This window comes from Chelonoidis abingdonii, chromosome 6 (genome assembly GCF_003597395.2).
Source record: "Chelonoidis abingdonii isolate Lonesome George chromosome 6, CheloAbing_2.0, whole genome shotgun sequence".
In the NCBI taxonomy this organism is placed as follows: Eukaryota; Metazoa; Chordata; order Testudines; family Testudinidae; genus Chelonoidis; species Chelonoidis abingdonii.
This window is the reverse complement of record NC_133774.1, coordinates 86723039-86746465: the sequence shown is the minus strand read 5'-3', so window position 1 is coordinate 86746465 and position 23427 is coordinate 86723039. Positions and strand designations below refer to the sequence as shown.

The window sequence follows — 23427 nt, the reverse complement described above, 5'->3', positions numbered from 1 at the left end:
ACAAAAAACTTACCAGGGCAGGAAGAGGCATCACCACCTATGTTCTGAATCCAATCCCTATACAAATTAATCAAGCATTAAAAGTTGTAATCATATATTCCTCACTAGCACCCCATGATTAAAAGGAGCAGGATAATGGTGATGCTTAAATTATGCAGACAATCACAATATCTTGGCAGTCATCTAACAGGAAAGTCGGTGTTTAAAGATACACTGTGTACATGGACCATTAATACAAGTAAATTGTTACAGCATGCTTCTTGTTCATTAATGTCAACTGGACTGTTTAAAATAAAAACAATTATAAATGATAAATAAGGTCACAAATGTATACATATTACATAATTTTGTCAGGGAATATTTACATGATGTATAATTTCTTATTGCTAACCACAGGAGAGACAACAGGTGCAATTACCTTTCAATTTCATCTTCTTTAAGAATATTAATACAGGAGGCTTCATGTGACTTCCAAGCACAGTAGGGATCTCTAGCTAGAACACAGTCAACACAAGTGCTGTACTTGTCACAGAATGCAACGGGAGATTGAACCACACCAGAACTGGAACCTGCATAGAGATATCTTTTGCCCTGTGGATGTAACAGAGAGAGACCATCCACAATCACCCTTTGGAAATCATGTAACAAACATATTACATTAATTAATTAACCACATTCTTAGGACTTGCAGGCAGAGAACAAGAGGACAGCCAAGAAAATGATGGATAGATCATCTACAGACGGACAGAGTGGATCTGGGGCAAGCACTGGACCAGCAAGCCTAGCAAATACCGATTCAGTGACCAAGCCCAGTTAGCTGAAAAAAGGAGGGGGAGGGGCAGAAGAAGAAAATTAGGACTTGATAGGGCATATTCTAAAATACAGATATATAATAGTAGAGGACTGGTGGGAGACGAGGGAAGGAGTACTTTGTTTTGAATTGTATTTTAAAAAGGCAAGAAAGTTATCTCAGCATGAGGGTGTGGATTAGATGATCCCTCGAGGTCCCTTGCAACCCTACATTTCTATGATTCTATGATCCTGACAGTGTTCAATGACTGGAAAAATGAGGGGAAATTGTGCGAGTTATGAGTAAATAAAGTAATAGGAGTAAATATTCAACTTTAAACCTAAGAGTTATCCATAGATTTAGAGCTGGGCAAACAATAGATTTTTTGATTCACTGGCAATTCCAAAATAAAAAAATTTGTTTCGAGTCAAACACCACATTTTCTTTTGACAAAATTGAAATGTTTTATTTAAATTTCAACCATTTTAAAATGTTTTTGATTTTTTAATAAAAGAAAATTTTAAAACTAAACATCATTTTGAACCAAAAAAAATTAAGAAATTTTGTTTCAAAAAGGTCAAAACAAAATGTTTACATTTTTTCAGAATATTTGAAAATGTTTATTTTTATTTTTTCTTTACCAAAACAATTTGGTAAAATGGACATGCACTAGCAGTATTGTTGAATCTGCATTTCTGAAAAAAGTTTCAGATGAAAAATCTCACTCAGGGCTGCGCATGCAAAGCCCATACTGCTGATGACTCCATAAAATGGGAATGGAGGGTTGGTCGTGGGTTCCACACTGATGATAACATTGCAAAGACTCACAGTTACTACAGGGTAAGGTAACTGTAGTCTTTTCTGAGTGCGTCTCAGTGTGAATCTCACTGCAGGTGACTGGCAAGCAGTATTCTTTCTGGATGGTGGGAGTGAGGAGTTTCAGTTGAATTAGAAAAATAACTGAAGTACCACTCTCCTGATCTTGGCATCAGACATGGTTGCTGTGTCACAGACATAATGTTTAACAAAGATCAGTGGGTTGTTCCACGTTGCTGCCCTGCAGTTCTCAGATACAAACACATTTCTAAAGCAGGTCAAAGATGCTACCTGTGCACTGGCGGAGCATGCCTTGATATTTGGAGAGACTCAGCAGGTATCTGACAGCAGGTAGAAATGCACTGTGATCCACTTAGAGATTGTCTGTGATGAGATGGCTTGGCCTTTTGATGGGCTGGATATGGCCACAAGGAGGCAGGGAGACCAGCCTAAAAGGTTGGTTAAGCTCTGTTAGGGTAATATAACAAGGCTCTTGAAATGTCCAACATATGTAGCTTCTTCTCTCCTGGGGCTGAATGAGGTTTCAGGAAAGACTGGCAGGTTATTTGACTACTTTAGATGAAATTATGAGACCATATAGGGATGAAGTTAGGATGTGGTCTCAGAAGCGTCCCTATGAAAAGAGGCATTCCCTTCCTGTTCCGCAGAATGCCACCGTGCAGATCCTGACGGCCAACACATCTGTAATGAACTACATAAATAAGCACACAGACGCTTGTTCAACCCCACTCTGCCAGCAGGCCAGCAGACTGTAGACATGGAGTCATCACTATGAAGGTAACCCCACTGGCTCTGCACCTTTCAGGAGTCAGTAACAGTCTGGCAGACTTCTTAAGCGGATGTATACTGACATGGGCATGAATGGTCACTGCAGAATTCCATCACAGAACTGATATTTCACCATTGGGGGACTTCTATAATAAATCTGTTCATCACAGAGAACACCATCATGTTTTAATTTCTGCTCTAGAGGGGGCATGAGACTGACCACCTTATCAGACACTTTCCTGCTACAGTGGTCTCCAGGCCTCCTGTATTCCTTTCCCACAATTCTCCTGATCTTGAGGGTAAGGCTACTCCAGACAGGCTACGCTGATTGTGATAGCTCCCTACCAGCCTGCCGGCTTGGATGTTGGTTGGCTGAGTACTACCCACAGGGACCATTCTCGACAGGTTTGAGAAATTCTTATACTGCCTAGGAAGCCATCTGCTAGGAAGACTTACTCCTCCAAATGGAAATGTTTCTTCATATGGGCAGTCCAACATAATATAGACCTGACAGTAACTCCCACATCAAAGATCCTCAAGTACATGCAGCATTTGAAGCGTGCTAGATTGGCATTTAGTTCTCTCAAAGTCCACCTTCCTGCTATATCGGCATGTCACCATTCTGATTCAGTTGTATTTGGTCTCACATCTGATGGTATCAAAGTTCCTCCGAGGCCTCCTGATACTTACCCACCTGTCTCCTATGTGGAATCTCAACATCACTCTCCTGAAATCTGTGAAGCCTCTGTTTGACAGATCACCTTATCCTCAAGAAAACCACCAAAAAAAAGGCAATCATCTCAGCCTGAAAGGTTAGCAAGCTCCAAGCCCTTATGGCTAGACCTCCTTACAAGGGTCTTAGACTCTAGGACGTTCATACGTACATTCATATAGTTCTGAGACCATGTCCCCTGCATCTGCAGATGGTTATGGTGGGTTCCCCAATCTATCCCCAAGGTGCCTGTGATGAGCGTCATAATCGAGAAGAGGGCAAAGAAGGGCACCTCCTTTTGTATATTTCCTGTCCTCAGCTACCAAGTGAGCTCTCGCAGGACATAGGGCAAGACTGTGATTCTCTTGATCATATGGTACTTGGACAGAGTACACGGATCTCAGCCATAGCTATAAGGGTCGCAGGTGAAGTCTGGCAATTGGCATCACTTACATACATGCCAACATGTGATCCTGTAGCCCCAGACATATTCAACATCACTGCTGGATTTCATTTTACATTATTTGCCACTGACTGGAGAGACTGCAACCTGTTCATTCTCTGGGAGATAGGGCAATCCTGGCTGGCTTGGAAATTGTTCATATGTTGAATATATAAAATTTTTCTTATAATGACAGATGTCTCCTCTCTAGCAGCTCTACAATTCTCATACATTCTTGAAACAACTTTAAACCATCCAGCACTGACACCAGTACAGAGGACACTACCTTGTTGGGTGATAGAGAGAGATTTTTTGGCGCTTGAGTAGGGCCAGAGCAGTAACAACCTCCTGCGTCCAGTTCTTGGTAGTCCTCTCTCTCCAGGTCTGACCAGGGATACTGCTGGGGAGAGCATCCTCTTCTTTGAGTGCAGTGGAGACTGGCTCCTAGAAGCACGAGGCGGGACACCAGTAGGCCCACTAGGACTATGGCAGCATGCAATAAGGCTACTGCTAGCTTGTCTGATATTGGCCAATCCAAGGCCATTCCTGATGGGGCAGTGGTTGAGCCCTTTAGGGACAGCTGACTGGCCTTTTGGTGATGTTGCCCTTGGATCTCAGAAGAGAGGATTCTCTGCTTAAAGAAGGCAAGAAGACATGCCTCAGTGACAGGAAGAATGAGTAAATCTCTTCTAGAGACAATGCTAAGGTATTGGCATTCTCATTACAGGGTCTGCACTGGTATCGAAGACGGTCCTGCTTTCTTGCAGGGTCATGTCAGTTAGCTTTATTTCAGTTGTAGGAGTCGGTATGGAAGGTTGTGTCACTGGTACTGGGTTAGGTGTCGGGGAAGTTATTTTCTGCGTCGCAGGCTATTCTAATCATCAGCCTTCAGTGCTGTGGGGGATTTTGTGGGTCTCTCTCCTATGGATTTAAGAGGTCCATCTTTGTGCAAAGACAATAAGCTCCACCTGGATTTTCTGGCTCTGTGTTTGGAGACACCCCCTTGGAGCTGGGCTTCAGTACCAGTGGTGTTGATGTCAGTGCACTCTGCTTTGGTGCTGGTGATATTGATGCCAATGTGGGTGCCAGTCTTTCCTTGATGTTGTCTTTTCTGAGCTGGTCTTAGGCACCACATGTCTACTAGATGAGGTGCTGGTAGAAGCTGCCTTTCTCTTCGGCTCTGAAGACACAGTAATTGATTGTTCTAGTAGAGAAAACTTTAACTGCATGTCCCATGATTTACACACCTTCACAGAGAATGAGAAGCATGCTAGGTACCTATGTAGCACATGGAACTCTCCTAGATAGAAGAAGCATCTGCTGTGCTCGTCTTTTAATAGGATTAGTCTGTTGTGGGAAGGGCAGGCTCACACGCTTATAATCTACCATATTGCCGTACCCTGTACAGGAGAGGGGTGTTTATGGGGGTATGACCATACAAATTCAGTCCAGATACATCTAGGTCATTCACAGCAGTTCTAAAGAGTTTGGGCAAGAACAGTTCTGAAGAAGTTTGGAAAATTTAGCTAGAGTGGATTTGACAATTGTCAGGTTTCATCTCGCTGCTCCAGGCAATATCGGGGAACTGGGAGAAGGTTGCACTCACCCTGTCCCTTATGCTTTTGCATAGGAGCTTGAGTAGACAGAGTGCCCATGCATGACCCTGACAGACACTGCTGTTCACGAGACTCCAATCTCATGGGCATGAAGCATGGGCATGCCAACAGTGGGATCCATCCTGACACATACTCAAAGAACCAAAAGAAATTGGTGAGAAAATTGTGGGGGAAAATGGAATGGGAGACATGAATATAAAGAAAGACAACGGAAACATTTAATGTATATTCCCTCTGTGTGCGTAATGGTTACCGTTAAAAAACGTCAAGCATTGCTAAGAGTTACTGCATATCGATGTTTGAGTTATTATTTTATTTCCCTTTACTTAGTGATGGAAATAAATACAGTATCTGTTGGTTAATACTGGCAGACTGGCAACTGGTGTGTCTGTGTGTGTGTCCATTTTCCACTGTGTCTGGTAAAATTAAACACAGAACAACCTATTTCTGAATATTACAACAGAAGTTATTTTATATTAATTTACAAGTTTTATTTTAATAAAATAGTTTAATAACAATATTGCAGCATATGTTGAATTAGAACATAAGAACAGCCATACTGGGTCAGACCAAAAGACCATCTATCCCAGTATCCTGTCCTCTGACAGTGGCCAGTGCCAGATGCTTCAGGAGAAATGAACACAACAGGACAATTTTGAGTCATCCATCCCCTTATGTCCAGTCCCAGCTTCTGGCAGTTGGAGGCTCAGGGACACCTGGAGCACGAGGCTGCATTCCCGATCATCTTGCCTATTAGCCACTGATACACCTATCCTTCATGAACTTACCTAATTTATTTTTTCAACCTAGTTATTTTTTGGCCTTCACAACATCCCACGACAACAAGGTTCACAGGTTGACTATGCATTGGGTGAAGAAGTACTTCATTTTGTTTTAAACCTGCCGCCTATTAATTTAATCAGGTAACCTCTAGTTCGTGTGTTATGTGAAAGGGTAAATAACACTTCCTCCATACCATTCATGATTTTATAGACCTTTATCAATTCCCCCCTACAACCCCAGTCATTTCTTTTCTAAGCTGAACTGTCCCAGTCTTTTTAATCTCTCCTCATATGGAAGCTGTTTCATACCCCCAAATCATTTTTGTTGCCTCTCTCTGCACCTTTTCCAATTATTTTTTGAAATGGGGTAACCAGAACTGCACACAGTATTCAAGGTGTGGGCGTACCATGGATTTATATAGTGGCATTGTCATATATTCTATTTTATTATCTATCCCTTTCCTAACATTTTCTAACATTGTTAGCTTTTTTTGACTGCCACTGCACATTGAGTGGCTGTTTTCAGAGAATTATTTTAACAGCATTATTTAAATAATTATCACCCCAACAAAAAGTCATAAAGTCAAAAGGGAAAAAGAAAGAAATTTAAATAAGTGATTAAAAAGATTTTTTTAAATGAGAGTTTCTAAATTATATGCCCCATATCATTAAATTAGCGCTTATCTCTCAAATAATTTGAGTGAAGAACAGAAGAATTTTCATTACATTTCTTTTGAGAGTGGAAACCTTATATGGCTTTTGAAATTCAATTTGTATAATATTTTCCTGTGATGCAGCACAAATACTTGGAGGATACTGGACAATTACCTAGGAATCTACGGACTTGGAATGCTTTTATCACACTGCAGACCTATCCACTAAAACAAAAAGTGGGCTCTCTGCATTTACAAAGTTTCTCTTCATCTTCATGAAAAACAGGAAAGCTTTCCAGAGATAGGTGCTGGAAAAACACAGTATTCAGGGCTCTATGAAAAAGACGCAGTACTGCTGACATGCAAAATGTATTTAAATATCTGGCTCAGCACAACAAGGCATAGACTGCCTTTCAGATACAGTGGTAGCCTCCCCAGTCGCAAGCTTCAGGGCACTTACTGATCACCACAAACTGCTAAAGGTTAGGATAATGATCTTACATTTATAAGAGCCTTTCATTTCCAATGAGCCCAAAATGTTTACAAATGCAAGCAATTCCATTGACATTTATGGGACTACTACTACGGGTAAAGATTATACGCGTAAGTAAGGGTTTGCAGGGTCATGTCCCTAATTAGTGTACAAATTACATACAGATGATCATCCATGTCTGTCAGAAAACCACCCATCAATTGCTTGACAGTACAGATAGCAAACTACACTAGAATTTAGGAAATGCAGTGAAGAATCTCTTTTCCAGTTGGAACAGCAGGGGAATTTCCGTAGGCAGAATGCAATGATCCATGCTGGAATGTGACCAGGACACTGGAATTAGACATACCTATTCTTATGAAAAATCCACTACAGAAAAATCTGGTAGAATTTAAACTAATAGAAATGAATCATAACAATCTATAACATTTGCAGATGACGTCCCTGCTATAGAACTCCATTTGTTGGTTTAAAAATTCCACAGAAAGGATACCATTCCCTTAAATTCTACAGAATTTTCCCATAAGGGGTAATAACTTCTGCTTTACATCTAATCAGAAAACTGGTACCTGTAGCAGCAGCAGGATAGTTCTGAATATCATGCTGGGGAACTGGTTCTAGTACAGACTCAGGGAGAAGAATGTGACCTACTGAAACACCAGTATCTTTTTCTTCACCACCTATACATTCACCCTTAGAAGCTTCCCATCCACATATCAAACAACCCAGCCTGACTCATCATCTGGTGATGTCAGACAGTATCACAGCACAAGATGTTATGGTCACAGATTGTACCCTATATTCTGAATACTATTTCAGTGATAGTCACGTTTTCCAACAAGCCTCTTTCTCCTTCTTCACACTACTGGGGTTACCTTTTTTTTTGGGGGGGGGGGGGGGGGGGATCTTCCACAAAATGTTCTCACACTGTCCTGTTTTTCATGCTTACCTTTTTTGATGAAAGCAACAGTGTCTGAACTGGCTCAAAATTTGGGAAAAGTTGTATTTCTTCAATAATATGCATTCCATTTTCATAGCTAATAGCTTTGTGCAGGGCTCCTTTATCTGAAATAGCCAAGCAATACACCTTAATAAGGACCTCAAAGAAGAACTGCGTAAAATGTGTACATTTGCTATAGCTTGCATCAATGATCTTCACTAGAAGACTTAATGAACGATAATACTTTGTCTTCCATCAGACAATTTTGAAGTGCACTGTAAATTAGGCCCCATGACAGCCAAGTAATGGTATTTCAGCCTCCATTTTACCAGAGGGAAAACGATGCATAAAGAGGTTAATGGCCAGGGTATACTCCAACTTAAATAACTGGCAGAACTTCGGTTGATTTTAACAGTAGAAGGATGAAATAGAACATTGGAAAATGTCCTTTTTTCCCGACTGTGGAAATTGTTGACTTTTTCTCAAAAAACCAAAACCTGAAAAATTGTGGGTTTTTTTAATGAAAAAAATCAGAAGTTTTTAGACAAGCAGACACTTCTCACAAAAATTTTTGTTTAGTCAAAAACTCAATCGTCCATAAAAAAAATAAAAGTTTAAAATGGAAAAATTTCAACCAGACATAGGATTAAGGCCCAAATGGCTTGCTCAAAGTCACACTTAGTAACCCAGTCCATGTCTAAAATATTAGGAGCTGGACCCAGAACCCAGACCTTTTCATATCCAAGTCACATGCTTTAATTTTAGATTCTGTTTCTTCTAGCATATTCCTATGATTCAACCATTAGACTAGATTAAAAGAACCATGCCTAAGAAAATTTTCTCTTTAGCACTTAACCATCATATCCAGTCTACAAAATCTATGGTACAATTTTGTTGGAAGCATTTAATTGAGAACATATTACATTTAAATAGCGATATTATGGCTACAAATTTGATTTTTTTTTTTTACTCTGATGCAGCCCTTAAAATGTAACTATGTTTTCTCACTTAATTCTTGGAACGTCAGTATATTTTTAGTCTGAAACAAAATACTGCAAAACTTGTTAGTACCTAGCACAAAGTACAATTTGAGCAACTGAGCCAAACACAACTGCTGGACTTGGTAATTAGTTTGTTCAGGACCATGTTACTGTAAATGTGAGAAAGGAAAAATGTCCATCTAGCACAACTGTAGAAGGAAGTGCAGAAAATCTGCATGGGAAATAAAGGGAGAGACTTGATAACACTAACTGAACTGAGTCCATGCCAAAATGTGTTCAGGGCAATTTGGCAACTACGTGATGATTTATTGTGCTAACAGCACAAAGGTTTTCCTCATTTTAAAATCCTATTTTGCCCCAGAAAGCCTTCTGTCTTGTCAAGTATGATCCACCTGTCCCAGTTTTTAAATCTTTGTAGTATCTGTTTGTGCATTTTTAAAATTTTCATTCTTTACTGATTTTTAACCTTAAATAACTAATCCTTTATTGCACATGTGAACTAGGACAATCTCCTTGTGTGGTATATTCATTTCCTAACTGAATCTGCTTCATTAAAAGGAACTGCCTATTTTATTTTGTACTACAGAAGACAAGTTATCTGAAGACTATTCATGAAAGTTTGGTTAGGTCAGGCAGATACGAAGAAGGGAAGGACCCCTTTGAAATGGACATAGAAACAGATCAAACAGGAAGTTAAGCATTAAAGGAGACACATTTTTATCATGTCAATATGCATATAATGCCAAGAAAAACTAATTTTGTATAATCCTGAATTTCAAATGTGGGGACACCTTGATTAAAGGCACTAAGATGTACTTAAACACAACTGTAAGAAATAAAAATATTTGGTAATTGTGAAAATTTTGCATCAAAGGTCAGAAGAGCTTTTTGTTGGTTTAAATTAAGTATAACATGAAAATATCCCAGGTGTCATTATCAGGCACAACAGATTCTAAGTTGTAGAGACCTACTAGTACAGCTGTATCTATGTGGTGTGACATTTTAAAGTCACCCGTTTTCAGCATTACAAAAGGGTTCTTCAGGGAAATTAACTGTAAAGAGGAGGAAGAAGAGTCTTAGACAAGTCAAACACAAAACTATACAAAAGGGTGAATTCACTCCGTAGCTTTCTGGGAAACGTTCAGATTTCTGTAAATTATGCAACTATCCTTTCAGTTTCATAGATTTGCCAATGATCTTTTTTAAAACAAGGAATGCCCATTTTTGTGACATATACTGGACTGTCAAAGCATGGCTGGGGTTTTTTTTGTTTGAAGTGAGAATCTCTCACTCTTTAAACTCACCCTCTTTTTTTTAAATTAAAAGGTGGTCAAGGTGAAGGAATGGCAAATTCTGGTCTTTTCTTTAGTTATTTTGATGTTAGATTTAAATATTTATTGGTCCCTGGCCAATCCTATCCTTCTTACAGGCATACACCCTTCCCCACCTCTTCCCTACATGTGCATCTTACATACGCAGATAGTACAGCACTTGATTCCTAAAGACAAAACTGTCTGTTGTTTCACACAGCAATTACTGGAGATGCCTGGGTAGAGGATGAGGAGGAACAGAGAAATACGTGTGAACTTCCCCTACCCCTAATGTATTTGTATCTCTGCAGAGGTTAATCTCCTTCCTACGCTGCTACCTGCTCCCCTCCTTTTCATCTGCCACCAGGAACTCCTTGAGCCTCTTTCAATTCAATTCCTTCTCACACTGCTTGTGGTGGCAGGGGCATACAGGTGCACCGTAGGCTGCTGCTGCTGCTAACTGAAACAGCCGATGTCTATTACCTTTAGGCAAACAACACTGCCAAAGGGTACTGTTGTTTTCCTTTCCCCTCCTGCTGCTGATACAGGGAACTCTTCAGCAAGAAATGAAGCTTTGGAAAAGGTGGTCAATTAACACATCTACAGTTAAATTGTTTGTGGGATGTATTTTTTAAATGGACCAAGATTGGCCATTTACTCATCATGGCCCTTACTTTTGAAAAAGAGTGGACACTAGTTGATATGAAAGTATGGCAAGTGTTCGTTCTGTTTGCTGACAATGTATTGCACCTACCACACTAATTTAAAATAGAGACTTAAACCAGAGTAATTCACACTCACCTGTACTAACAAAGATAACGTCGTACATGCTGCCATTGAGTGCTGTGACTCTGTCTACCACAATCTGTGTATACCTCACATCTTGTTTTATTAATCTGGGTCTGTCCCCTATCGGGGTCACCGAGTCATCCATTAGAGGGTGATCTTTAACAAACTGTAGGGTTTTGTCCGGTAAATTTAGAGAACTCATGTAGTTCGCTGCTCTGGCCTCCTTGTTTATACACTGTCAAAAGAAAAATTGCATCATTTGTTTTAACCATATTGTACACTGTTGACAGCAGCAACACCTGCTTTTTTCCAATCTTATTTTTAAAGTTATAAAACTCTGTAGGAACATAGGGTCTGTTCTTTGTTATTTCTCTGTGCAGTGCCGAGTACAATTGGGCCCGAATCCTCACCTTGAGTTCCCAGGCACAAAATAATAATAAATAATAAAAATAAATAATAATACTTGTTGTTTCAAATGGATAGCTGCTGTTTTTTAAAAGATCCTATTGACTTAGTATGATTGGGCCATCTGTAAAATGGCTCATGTATTTAGTGTACCCCTTTCAAAAGGAATGTTTAAGATATCTTTGAAAGAAGCCTGATGGCTAAAACTGTGGAAGTGCACCTTTAAATAATAAAACTCAAACATAACTGAACGCATAGGCACCAGCTTTCTCCCCCGCTGGTGGGTGCCCGCGCCCCTGCCCCTTTCTCTGCCCTGACTCCACCTCATCGCCACACTTGCCCCCATTCCAACCCCATCCCCAAAGTCCCTTCCCTAACTCCGCCCCCTCCCTGCTCCTATTGGATCCCACCCCCAAATCCCCACTCCAGCCCTGCCTCTTCCCCCAGCACACCACTTTCCCCCTTCTTCCCCCAACCTCCCTGCCCCACGAATCAGCTGTTTCACAGCTCAAGCACTGGAAGGGAGGGCAAGAAGCCGGACGCGGCGGCATGCTAGTGGAGGAGACGGAGACAAGGTGGAGCAAGGGGGAAGGGTGGGGTCACAGGGAGCTGCTGATGGGTGCTGAGCATGCACCAATTTATTTCTGTGGGTGCTCCAGCCTGGGAGCACCCACAGAGTCGGCGCCTATGACTGAACATAGCTCTCAGCACTTTTTTCAGGTGCATACTCATATTTTACAGCTTCCTGGCTTGCACAAATACCAGTCTCAATTTGTAGAAGGATAAGTGAACAAATATAGTAGGCTCTGGACCCAACCAAAATACACCTGTACCCCAATATAACGCAACCCAATATAACATGGATTCAGATATAATGTGGTAAAGCAGCACTCCGGGGGGTGGGGTGGGAGCTGCGCACTCCAGCGGATCAAATCAAGTTCAATATAACACGGTAAGATTTTTTGGTGCCCAAGGACAGCGTTATATCGAGGTAGAGGTGTATATATTTAAACACCTCCCCCGGGTCACACATTTCTAAGCTACAGTCAGTTTATCATGTCCCTAAAATTAACTAATATGAAAGTGGAAAAAAACCCGTAAGGACTCAATCCTATAAACACTAATTACTGTAAGTAGTGCTTCCTAGTGAGCAGTCCCACTGAAGTTAGTGAGATGACTCGAAAGAAAGGATTGCAGGATTATGTGCTACTTGTGTTCCTATTGATCTATAATACCTTTTACACCACCATAATGTGCTGTGCCATCTATTTAATAAGACAATTCATTACCAAAAACTGAAAAAATGAATATGAAAACTGATATAAACCAAATCGGTGAGCTATAAATAGAAACCACTTCATTGCTAGATACAAAACTTCAAGATCAACCAATTGGCAATATGGCAGTGATTAAAAGAAAAAAAACATTTTCTAAGGAAATGGTTTCTGTATCAGGACACATATATTAGCTAATGTCCTTCTCCAATATTTTCCCTGAATGTTTATAGGTTCTTTGTTAGGTGCAAGAGAAAAAGAACTGCTGTCATCTGAGTTTATCCGAACTTACAGCTCCAGGTCGAGGTTTAGGAATCTCTCCATTGTATCGGACCCACTTTGTATGAGATTGTTCTACTGTGGCACTCTGCATATACTTTCCTTTGGAGAAAACGTCTTCCACAGTAGACAAGTTGTATGCACACACTGCTGACAGACCCATATTATTCCTAAAATTAAACAGTGGAAAATGTTACCATTTTACTGTGTGGTGGTAACGAACAGATTAAATTACATTTCTGGAAAAAGATTAAATGATACTCACAGTTGTGGGGTAAAAACTCCATAAATCACTGGTTCCTTCAAACTTGGAGACTTCAGAATAAAAACATCATTGATAATGTTGAAAATTAAATTCTTATCAGGTGTGGTACAGATCAATCTGGCCTTGAGAAAGGAGGTCCATTTTTTCTGCAAAGTCCTTAATCCTCCTTGGTCCCTCTTTCAGAGGGGTTGAGGGAAAGAGAATGAAAATGTAAGGTATATGTTCTTTCTTAAATAAAGGTTCAACACATACAACACTTACTGGTTCTGGTATGTACTATCTAAAATTTAAATTGAATAGTCATGAATAAAAGCAGAAAAGCAATTAAAAGATACAACAACAAACAAACTAAACAATGCTGAAGAGTTTTTTGGATACAATAGAAACAATGCAGAATGGTTTCTCTCAGCACACAAAGATAGTGTTATAGGGCCAAACTGTACTCCCAATTAAGTTGTGCAGATCTGTAGCAACTTTGTGGAAGTCAATGGAGTTACTTCGATATATGCTAATGAGTATAGATTTTCTGGAGGAAAGATGAGACTTATGACAGCTTCAAAGAACTGTATTACAGTAACAGGTAGTAAATTGAGCTGAACACAGAGCTTTAAAAAAACTGTACATGGGACAACAACTTAAAAGTAAATAAAGCTGCATTATAACTGTACTTACAAAAGAAAGAATATTAAGTCTATTCTGTGACCATCTCAAAATATTAGTAACTTAAGATCTAGTCCTGCAAACACACAGGCATGTATTTAATTTTACTCATGTGAATAGTTCCATAGGAGTCAATGAGTATTAGAGACCAATCCTGAAACTAGGATAAGTACCATGAGTAAGGATTTGCAGGCTCCAGGCCTTAAAAATAAGAGAGATCATTCAACTACTGAGAAAGTATGCCCAGAAATATAATGAAATTAATAGTGCAGTGCCTATAAAAAGTTTCACAATATTCTGGATCTCAAACCTCAGCTGTGCTACTAATCTTTAAAAGCAGGCATCTCAGTCCCAAATTCTTGACAGAATTTCCTGCCCTTTATTTAAGGCTGCTATGCAGAATATTGTATACAATATGCTAATTCCAAAAAGCAATCAAGTATTTTTCCCTCTTTTGTATAGATGTGTAACCTACAAGTGGTTCCAAATAGTTAACAGTTAAAAAGCTATTCCAAATTTTATGGTTCTCTCACTTTAAAGCATTGACAAACTGTCAGCAGGCAAAGGATCATACTAACAAGACCAACGTAAATTTTCCTCAAGCTGCTGGAATACAGAAAGCTCAGGGGAAACATTTGTTATTGGTGTTCAAATTAAATCAATGTAACAAAACTTAAAACAATAAAATGTTTTGACCTTATAGAAACAAAATGCTTAGATAATTTCTCATTGCAAGTTTGATTAAATCAATACATTTCAGCAAAACATTTTGTATTTGTATAATCAGCATCTTCTGTTCCATCAGAAAACGTTCACACCAACTCTAATGAGCAGAGAATCAACTCAGCCTGCCATATCCAGGTTTAAACATACTAAATGTGACAGAATCAGGTTGCTGGTGGTGGTTTTCTTCCAGGCTGTGACACCTCTCCATAGAAGTACCACCTGTCACACCACAATGAAGAAACTAACCATCTCTATGTAAAAAAGCCTTATTTGGCTTGTCTGTAACCATTTAAAAATAACTCACAGAAGTCCAAGACAACCCTACTATGGACTCACTTCTGCTTCTACTGAAGTCAGTGTAGCCTTTAATGCAAGAACAAAAAAATTGCTTCTGTGTTGTATAAAAGGGAAGGAAAGGGTAATCATTGTCATTACTTTTTCAGCAGGGGCACACGCTGAAATCTTACTTCAGTTGTAGAGAGCTTAAAAAAATATTTGTTCTCACAGGCACCAACTAGGCTGTCTGAATAACTATATTTAGATACAGAAGACTTATATGAATATTTGATTTGCTAAGAATAGATCTGACTACTTTTAATATATGTGTAAAACACAGTATGAACTATCTTTCATATCTTGCTGATGTTGGTTAAAGCAAGTTATTAGATTGTGTCCCACCTTGCACACTCTACTTATTCTTGGAATCATCAGCTTTCCAACAAATTCATATTCCACAGACATCTCGGTGAAAAAGAAGTACACTTTGTCATCGTCTTCTTCAGTGCTGTTTCGATCTGCTCTTATCACATCAGCAAAAACAAAACTGGGTTCTGCGGATACAAATGAAGAGAAGTATTCTATATTAACTGCTACTTTTTCATTATTTAGTCATTTTCTGCTAAAGTTCTCTACGGCTACCCCTTCTCTCAAACCCCATGTTGCGGGCAACTGCACTCCATTTAGGAGGCCTGGAAGTGGCTTCTCCATGAGCCCGTCAATATCGTTCCTACTTAGATAGGGTTGCTGGAGAAATATTTGCATTGAGACTCAAACTGACTGGAATGGAGTTATAGGTTTGCAATCCAAAGATTTCACATGCCCACACTCAGCAGTTCGACAGGCATGATCTGAGGCTGCTTGCTTATCTGATCATCTGTCTAGTCACCCTCCCTGGCCAGCCTCCACCTCCTGTGCCAACAAGCCTTGGGACGAGCTGGAAGAAATGCAAGGTAAGAAGGGGAAAGTGGTGTACTAAGGTTCATGCTCCTTTGAGGTTTGAGTTAACTAAATATGAACCTCAAAGCAAAGCTGCAGGGATTGGTCAGCTTCCATTTCCTGAAAATCCTTTTATGAGTTGAACACACTTGCAAATTCCACCCAACACACTTGCAAATTCAGTTGGCTTGGAGTACAGCTCCTTAAACTGAACTTGAAAACATGCTGACAGGAGGGTAAGGACATGTTTTTCCTTATCACCTAATAGTCTGGCTAGTAATGACTAAGCAAGGTGAAAGGTGAATGGAGACAGGATAGACTGTACTGCCTCTGGATCATGTCAAAATCTGAATGTCCTTCAGATGATTTCAGAGTCAATGCCACTGAGACTCTTGAAGTCTCAAACTAAATGTTTCTCTTTCTCACACACACACACACAATTAAAAAAGTAAACAAAACACCTTTATTTTTTTTCCTAAAAACAAAATACAGCAAGAAACAGCACCTCAGAGCCATCACAAAATTGCCTTTTTCCTTGGAACATATCCATAGACTTCAAGGTAACTATGCCCAGAGATCTGAACTTTCAGAAGGGAAAAAAAATATCTATTTTGGCTTTTTTTTATGTATTAGGAAGAGGTTTTAGTGATAGTAAACAGGGAAATGTGGTAGATTTAAAAACTCAAAGTTTTCAAAGGAAAAACCCTTCAGTAAAAGAAATTGGCTTAGTTACTTTCATGTACTTACCATTAAGCCAAGGTATTGCATATTCTGTTCTCAACGGGCTCTGATGAGAGTTTCTAGAAATAATAGGCTCACTTCCCAAGAAGTTATAGGAAGTTCCTGAATAAAGTTCTCCATCTTTAATATAGAAAATAAAACACAATAAGTACTTCAAGCCATACTACTTATTAAGTAACAAAAACGTAAGGAAATATTTCAAGACGAGTTTTCAAGAGAATATACGGTAATTTAAACCTCTCTTGAAGGAACATGGCAAGAATTTCCTCTATATTAAATTTGACATTTTTACTGCTTATGTTTTCCCTCTGGTCTTCTTTAAAGCTGATATTTTTATATCTCTTTTGTTAGTGTTCTAATACAACTTTGATGGCAGAAAGTTACCAGGATTGCTCCTGTAGTAACTGTGAACACATCTCCTTACAGCTGATTTATACTGTATACATAAAAATATACATGAACCTAAAATATGCCACTGAATTTTTTGAATTTAATAATTTTGTAGAAATTATTCAGAAAAAGTATAGGGTATTCCTCTCAAAGCGAATCAATCTGAAGTAATAAGAAGAATTTAAGGAACATAATCCAGTAAGTGTGTTCCTTCTGTTTCCTGTTTCATAATAATTTAAACTTTTCTTTCACGGTCTTGCTATATAAACATACAACCACAAACTTCACTGGTTTCCCCTCTGATGATATGTTCATGATCACTGATTTCCCATTATCCTATTCTGTTTGGAGAAGAAGAAAGTATTCAGCCCACTTACTATTTACTTGTTAATTTACTGACACACATGCTTTTAAATTACTTATAGTTATACACAGATTCTTCTGCAATGCAATTTTCTTTCACTGACAGTTTCATCAGATACTATAGTGATGGTCAATGAATGACTATATCAATAGGTATCATCTGCTTGAACTGAAAATCCTAAACATCATTCCCAAAAACCAAAAATGAAAAAAAGGTCTAAAAACTATCAATTGCTGCAAGTTTTATGTTAAAAAAAATAACTAATTACAGAATACAAATATTTTGATGCATGTCTAAATACGTTGCATATGCAAAAAAACCAATATAACAAACCCTGGTATTATGTCCTAATGAAAAGATTAGAGCATGATGGAGGAGAAAGAATCAATGATTTTGTATTGATGATGTCAGTAAACTTTGAACTTACCAACCATAACTGATGTGTAGCTTTGGGCAGGGTCAAATGGACATCTACCTTTACCATCTTCATTTTTACCTCGGAGTTCAAATGACATTAAGTTCTATACAGAATTAATTTTTAAGTTAAACCAAAAGAGTTACATTCTTTACTTTCTAGTTCAAACAATACATGTATGCAGTCAAAGATAGCGGTATAAAAATATAAAAAAAAGTTTTCTGTATCATTAATATTAAAAATCAAAAGACACTTTAAGAGACCATATTTAAAACAAACAAACAAATCTTTAAGTGATAGAGAGAGGAAATGACCCAATAGCTTGGGAGCACAAAGGGAGGCAGAGGAAAGAGTAGCAGGAGGGGAGAAGAGTTCCAGACAGATGAGGAGGCCCAACTGAAAATGTGCAGGGAGAGAAGACAGTTACTAGATGAAGAACGGAGAAGTGGAGAGGGTGATTACAAGGTTGGAGAATTAGTCTGAGAAATGACTATGCAGAATTTTGAAAACCAGAGATCAACAGGAAGACAGTGAAGTTGTCAGACGACGGGTGTGATATGACTCTATTTTTGGAAGTGTGGGAATAGACTGGCTGCAACTTTATGGACTCCCAGATATTGACAGAGTAGGGGTTTAGGAAGACCATTACAATGGGAAAGGAGCAACGAAATGGGGGACTGAATGAATAAGGACAGCAAAAGAGGCAGAGTCAAAGGATGTATGAATTCTGGCAATGTTCTAGAAGTGCTGATATACAGACTCAAAGACAAGCCATGGTCAAACATAATTCCCAGATTTCTAGCACTGGGAACAATGGAAGATTCAAGTTAAGGGGAGCAACAGTGGAGTTAGAGGCATGGAACAGAGAGGATATTTTATTTTAACCTAAAAGGAGGACTTCACTCTGAAGCATTCAGTGATATGAAGCTCAGGGAGAGACAGAAATGGGTGTCATCCACATAGAGTGTCAATACCATTTAAAACTATGTATTTCATCTATTGCAAATTTATATCAATAGAATGTAATGAAAGCAAAGCCTTAAAGTAAATATGTTTCTGTTAATAACCAAGCTGAATCTAAATTTTGTTAAAGGCTTTGTACAGAACGAGTGACGTTAACCTCCAGACTCTGTGGTTATCATGAGACAGTATCACACCCGCTGGAAAACTATGACTGGCACTGAAATTCCAATTGCCTTAGGAAACTGATTAACTCATTGAGTATACTTTTACTTAGAGGTATATAAAATTATGAGTGGTGTGAAGAAAGTGAATAAGGAAAAAAGTTATTTACTTGTTCCCATAATATAAGAATTAGGGGCCACTAAATGAAATTAATCGGCAGCAGGTTTAAAACAAATAAAAGGAAGTAGTTCTTCACACAGCGCACAGACAACCTGTGGAACTCCTTGCCTGAGGAGGTTGAGATGGCTAGGACTATAACAGGGTTTAAAAGAGAACTAGATCAGTTCATGGAGGTTAAGTCCATTAATGGCTATTAGCCAGGATGGGTAAGAAATGGTGTCCCTAGCCTCTGTTTGTCAGAGGGTGGAGATGGATGGCAGGAGAGAGATCACTTGATCATTACCTCTTAGGTTCACTCCCTCTGGGACACCTGGCATTGGCCACTGTTGACAGACAGGATACTGGGCTGGATGGACCTTTGGTCTGACCGAGTATGGCCATTCTTATGTTCTCTTCTCCAGTTCAACTCATTATTTAAATGAGCAGTTTTAACTGGTTTTAAAGTTACAAGTAAAAGAGAATGCATAGTCACACTTACCAGATGATCACAGATTGGTTGAAATGCATTTGTTCCACACACATAGAGGACATCATCATTCAGCGGTTGTAAGACACGCACATAGTTAAGGCACTCTGTCTGTAGTATAGAAGAAAAAAACAAACCCATTCTGGTCAGCCACAACTTCGACATTATAATACGAACACGGCTGACAACAAGCTATTTGTCAACTCTTCCATTGCTACTCATCACGTTCTATCACAAGAAGCATTTCATATGTTTAAAAAAATACAGGACTAGGTGATATGATCATTATTGAGACCAGAATCCTCTCTAGCTGACTCCCTAAGAGCTCTGTTCCTGCAGCATCCAGTATTCTATTATAGGTTTACAATTGTTTCTAATATGCCCATCATCTCCTAAGTGACCAATTTTGCTTCAGAATGAATATGTTCATAAACAATAGCTAAAATTTGGATTCACTTGGATCTTAAAATTTTGGCTCAAGTCTAGTTCAGCTAAAATGGCCTGTCATAATTTGGAAGTAAAGTCTTCAATCTGCCACACATAAATGTCATTTAGCTTCAGATTACCATTTCCTGGAGTTTTGTATATACTATAACTCTGATGTGGGCAGCAATCATTGTGACATTAGCAGCTCCTAGTACGGGAATTTGCCATGTCCATGGGGCTTCCCACAACCTTGGATGGCACGCTGTAAGCTCAGTGGCTTTTATAGCCTCCTGCAGCCTTCTGGGATGCTGGTGCTGGCAGGCCTTGCTTTACTCAAAAATAAAGAAACATCCAATTACAGTAATTAATTCCTTTAGCTTTGGAATGAAACTGGCAGTTTGGACATAGCTTCAAATGTCAAAGGAAAAGTACAGCTTCAAAATGCTGACAACCCATGAGAATGCTTGTTAACTATGAACACCCATCTGTGTTTACTGACTGGATCAATAACCCGTATCTGTATTGTGAGCCTCATTTGGCAAGCTCTTGTTGGAATACAGAAAGATACCACCATTGTTCAAAACATACTGGGGGTAGAATAAATAAGAATGCACACATAACAATGAATATAGACAGAAAGCCCCAGAGATAACAACAGAAATCCAGCGAAAAGAATAAAGGGTGAGACAACAAAAATCATACGAAATACCATTAAGTGAATTACATATAGGTAGCAAAATACTCAGAAAACAAAGTAACCTATGTGAATTAGAGCAGTGTTTCTCTAACGGACTATCATGACTCTCAGAGTAGTCACAAAACGCAATCAGGGAGATCACAAGGTATTGAGAATTTTATTACAGTTCTAAAGCAAATAAAATAAAATTTCCAGAATAACTCTGGGGCAGCCAAAACCTTCAAAATCTGTGAGGTCAAATGTAGTAGACGAGGTAGCAGTAGCAGCTCCACTCCTTTCACGTGAGCGCAGGTGACTCTCTCGCAATACACTATCACATTCTCCAGCCCCCTGCACACCCTTTCTATTCAAGGGCAAGTGTTCTCCATCACCTATCACAACACGCACACAGAGTATAGACTTATCGGTGTTATCATTGATACAGTTACTATAAGTAAAAGTAACAAATTTGAGCAGGTAATAAGGAACTGCCAGCCTGAAAAGGTTGAAAAAAAACATACCAGACTAAGTAGTTGAAGTGCAAAATTAACTGCTGCAGTTTACAAAACCCACTGCAATTAAGTATTTGTTTGAAAAAAAAATTAATCATCCCTTCTAAATAATTACATTCAAAACGCTGCTGAAAATGTTTTCCCCAGAAAACTACATTCATAATGCTTTGCTGAAAGTTAAATGATAAACAAATTCACCTGTTTGGATTTGCCCTTGTCCGCACATTTAGTTTTTTTGTCTTCAGTGACCTTCCAATACAACTGGGGAAAAACAAGCGAAACAAAAACAAGATCAGTGCACTTCACATTCACCTGAAAGCTATTATTAAGTGCAATGCATAATACAGAGAGCAGATGATGTTTAAAAGACTGTCTGCTGCAAATAAGCCATTCTGCAAGTAGCTGTCAGGGACCCCGAAGTGTTTGTCTTTATCCTCTGGGGAGGTGGCATTTCTGAATGCATGTGCAGTAATGTAGGTCTCACCTCTCAGAGTTCTATCAAAAGAGATATACCATGACATTTCTTCTCAAATTATTAATGAAGTTCCCTGTGTTGTCTTTATTAGGGAAATAAGATTAAGATCGTTTTAGAGACCTCTACATTAAAAAAGCTGAGGGAAGAATACAATTATTTTTGGGAAAATGTCAATTTCTGGACCATTATGCAGATAAAAGGGCTTCAGTGGCTCTATGTGTCCCCATGGATACTGGACTGTGTCTAGTATATGTAGCTCCTTGTGTTTTTCACTGAATATCAATGTGGTTCTGCAGTAGTTCTGCTTCTTAATGTGTTTCAGATAGTTTAAATTAAACGAACAACTGTTAAAGAGGGATCAGTTTTACGTGCAGCTGAAGATCAATATCGTAACGAGTTATGAGTATTTCCTTACACAAGTTTGTGAATTAACTTAAGAATCAGAAGGAATTTTCTCAAGACCATTCTAGGTGAGAAACTGTGCTCTTTTTCTCTCTCCAGGTACGTCACACTCTTTTTGGCAGGCCCTAAAGTACATATACTACACACAACTCTAGCATAGATATGAACAGCAATGTAGATAGTGAGGCATTGCTCAGGCGAGTAGAAGATGTGCCTGAACCCCACAGGTATGTACTCAGGTATATACCCTCCATGGCTCTCTACTTGTTCAAGCAGTGCCTTGCCCAGTATAGTTTATAGTTTTAGCAGTACAGTGTCTCACTGCCTCTCTGCAGCACAGAAAGGCTCCAGCAGCAGGAAGTCAGTGGGGAAAGGCTCTGTTAGCTCTCAGTTGCAGAGTCTTTCCCCACTGCTTCCCCCATGTTCACACACTGCAGCATGGACGTAGTGTGCTTTTCACTGTGTCTTTCAGCAACACATACCATAAACACTACTACATGAGGTGTGCAGTGTAGATGTAACCTTAGACATACAATGCAAAACTTACATCCTCGGAGCAGACTGTTGGCTTTAAGCCATCCCAATCCTTGGCTGTTATGGGGTGTGGAGCAGTCCCACTTCAGGGTAATTCAGACAATACTAGGGGTCGGTTAAAGCTATGGCAGCCTGTCCTATAGCCTAAAGTGCTGCCTGGAATCTCTGCAGCGCCGTTTATTGTAGTCCTGCTCCTGACAAGCACTTTCTGCCTCCAGCATGCCCCCTACACTGGAAGGCAGCCCACAGTCTCCCACAGTATCTGCACTAGATATGAGACTCTTCGTATCCCTGTAAGCCACCTCGGCCCTTAATGCATCATAAAGGGACCATAGCAGGGATGAGGGTCTCATCATCTGACTATCTAAAATCAAGATGGCCAACCTAAACTAAACCTTCACAAAGTTTTAAACACATGGAAGGGCAGCAAAACATTTATTTTTCCCCTGATTCTGTTCCACATTAGGAATGCAATCACACAAGGAGCTCTGCACTGTACACACCAAGTCATAGCTTCATAACTGAACAATTTATCAAGGTGGCAGCAAGACTCAGAAGCCTCTAACTCCACCTTCAAATTTATTTTACTTGACAGTAGCCAAGGTACTGTAATAGGTACATTGTACGCCTCATTCATTGTTGTTGAAGATGACTTGTTTTTCTTTTTAATATTCAAAATTAGAGCTCAAAATTTCAGAATTTAGGAGGTGTGAAAGTAGAATTAATTATATTGTAAAAATAAGAATGGATTAAAGAAATGTTGT

At 39.2% G+C, this 23427-nt stretch overlaps 1 protein-coding gene across 3 annotated transcripts in view; it reads right to left on the bottom strand.

Annotated features, from left to right (window-relative positions):
* SEMA4D (semaphorin 4D) overlaps positions 1 to 23427 on the bottom strand; it is a 58262-nt gene that overhangs the window by 23818 nt on the left and 11017 nt on the right. For all 3 annotated transcript variants that reach the window (XM_075067200.1, XM_075067202.1, XM_075067201.1), the window contains exons 3-13: positions 21451 to 21513; positions 19651 to 19749; positions 17880 to 17973; positions 16705 to 16818; positions 15421 to 15572; positions 13357 to 13532; positions 13105 to 13261; positions 11146 to 11368; positions 8043 to 8158; positions 419 to 591; positions 14 to 57 (exon numbers count right to left, since the gene is read on the bottom strand). In XM_075067200.1, coding sequence (XP_074923301.1) covers positions 14 to 57; positions 419 to 591; positions 8043 to 8158; positions 11146 to 11368; positions 13105 to 13261; positions 13357 to 13532; positions 15421 to 15572; positions 16705 to 16818; positions 17880 to 17973; positions 19651 to 19749; positions 21451 to 21513 — 1411 coding nt within the window. The remainder of the gene's footprint in view (positions 1 to 13; positions 58 to 418; positions 592 to 8042; positions 8159 to 11145; positions 11369 to 13104; positions 13262 to 13356; positions 13533 to 15420; positions 15573 to 16704; positions 16819 to 17879; positions 17974 to 19650; positions 19750 to 21450; positions 21514 to 23427) is intronic.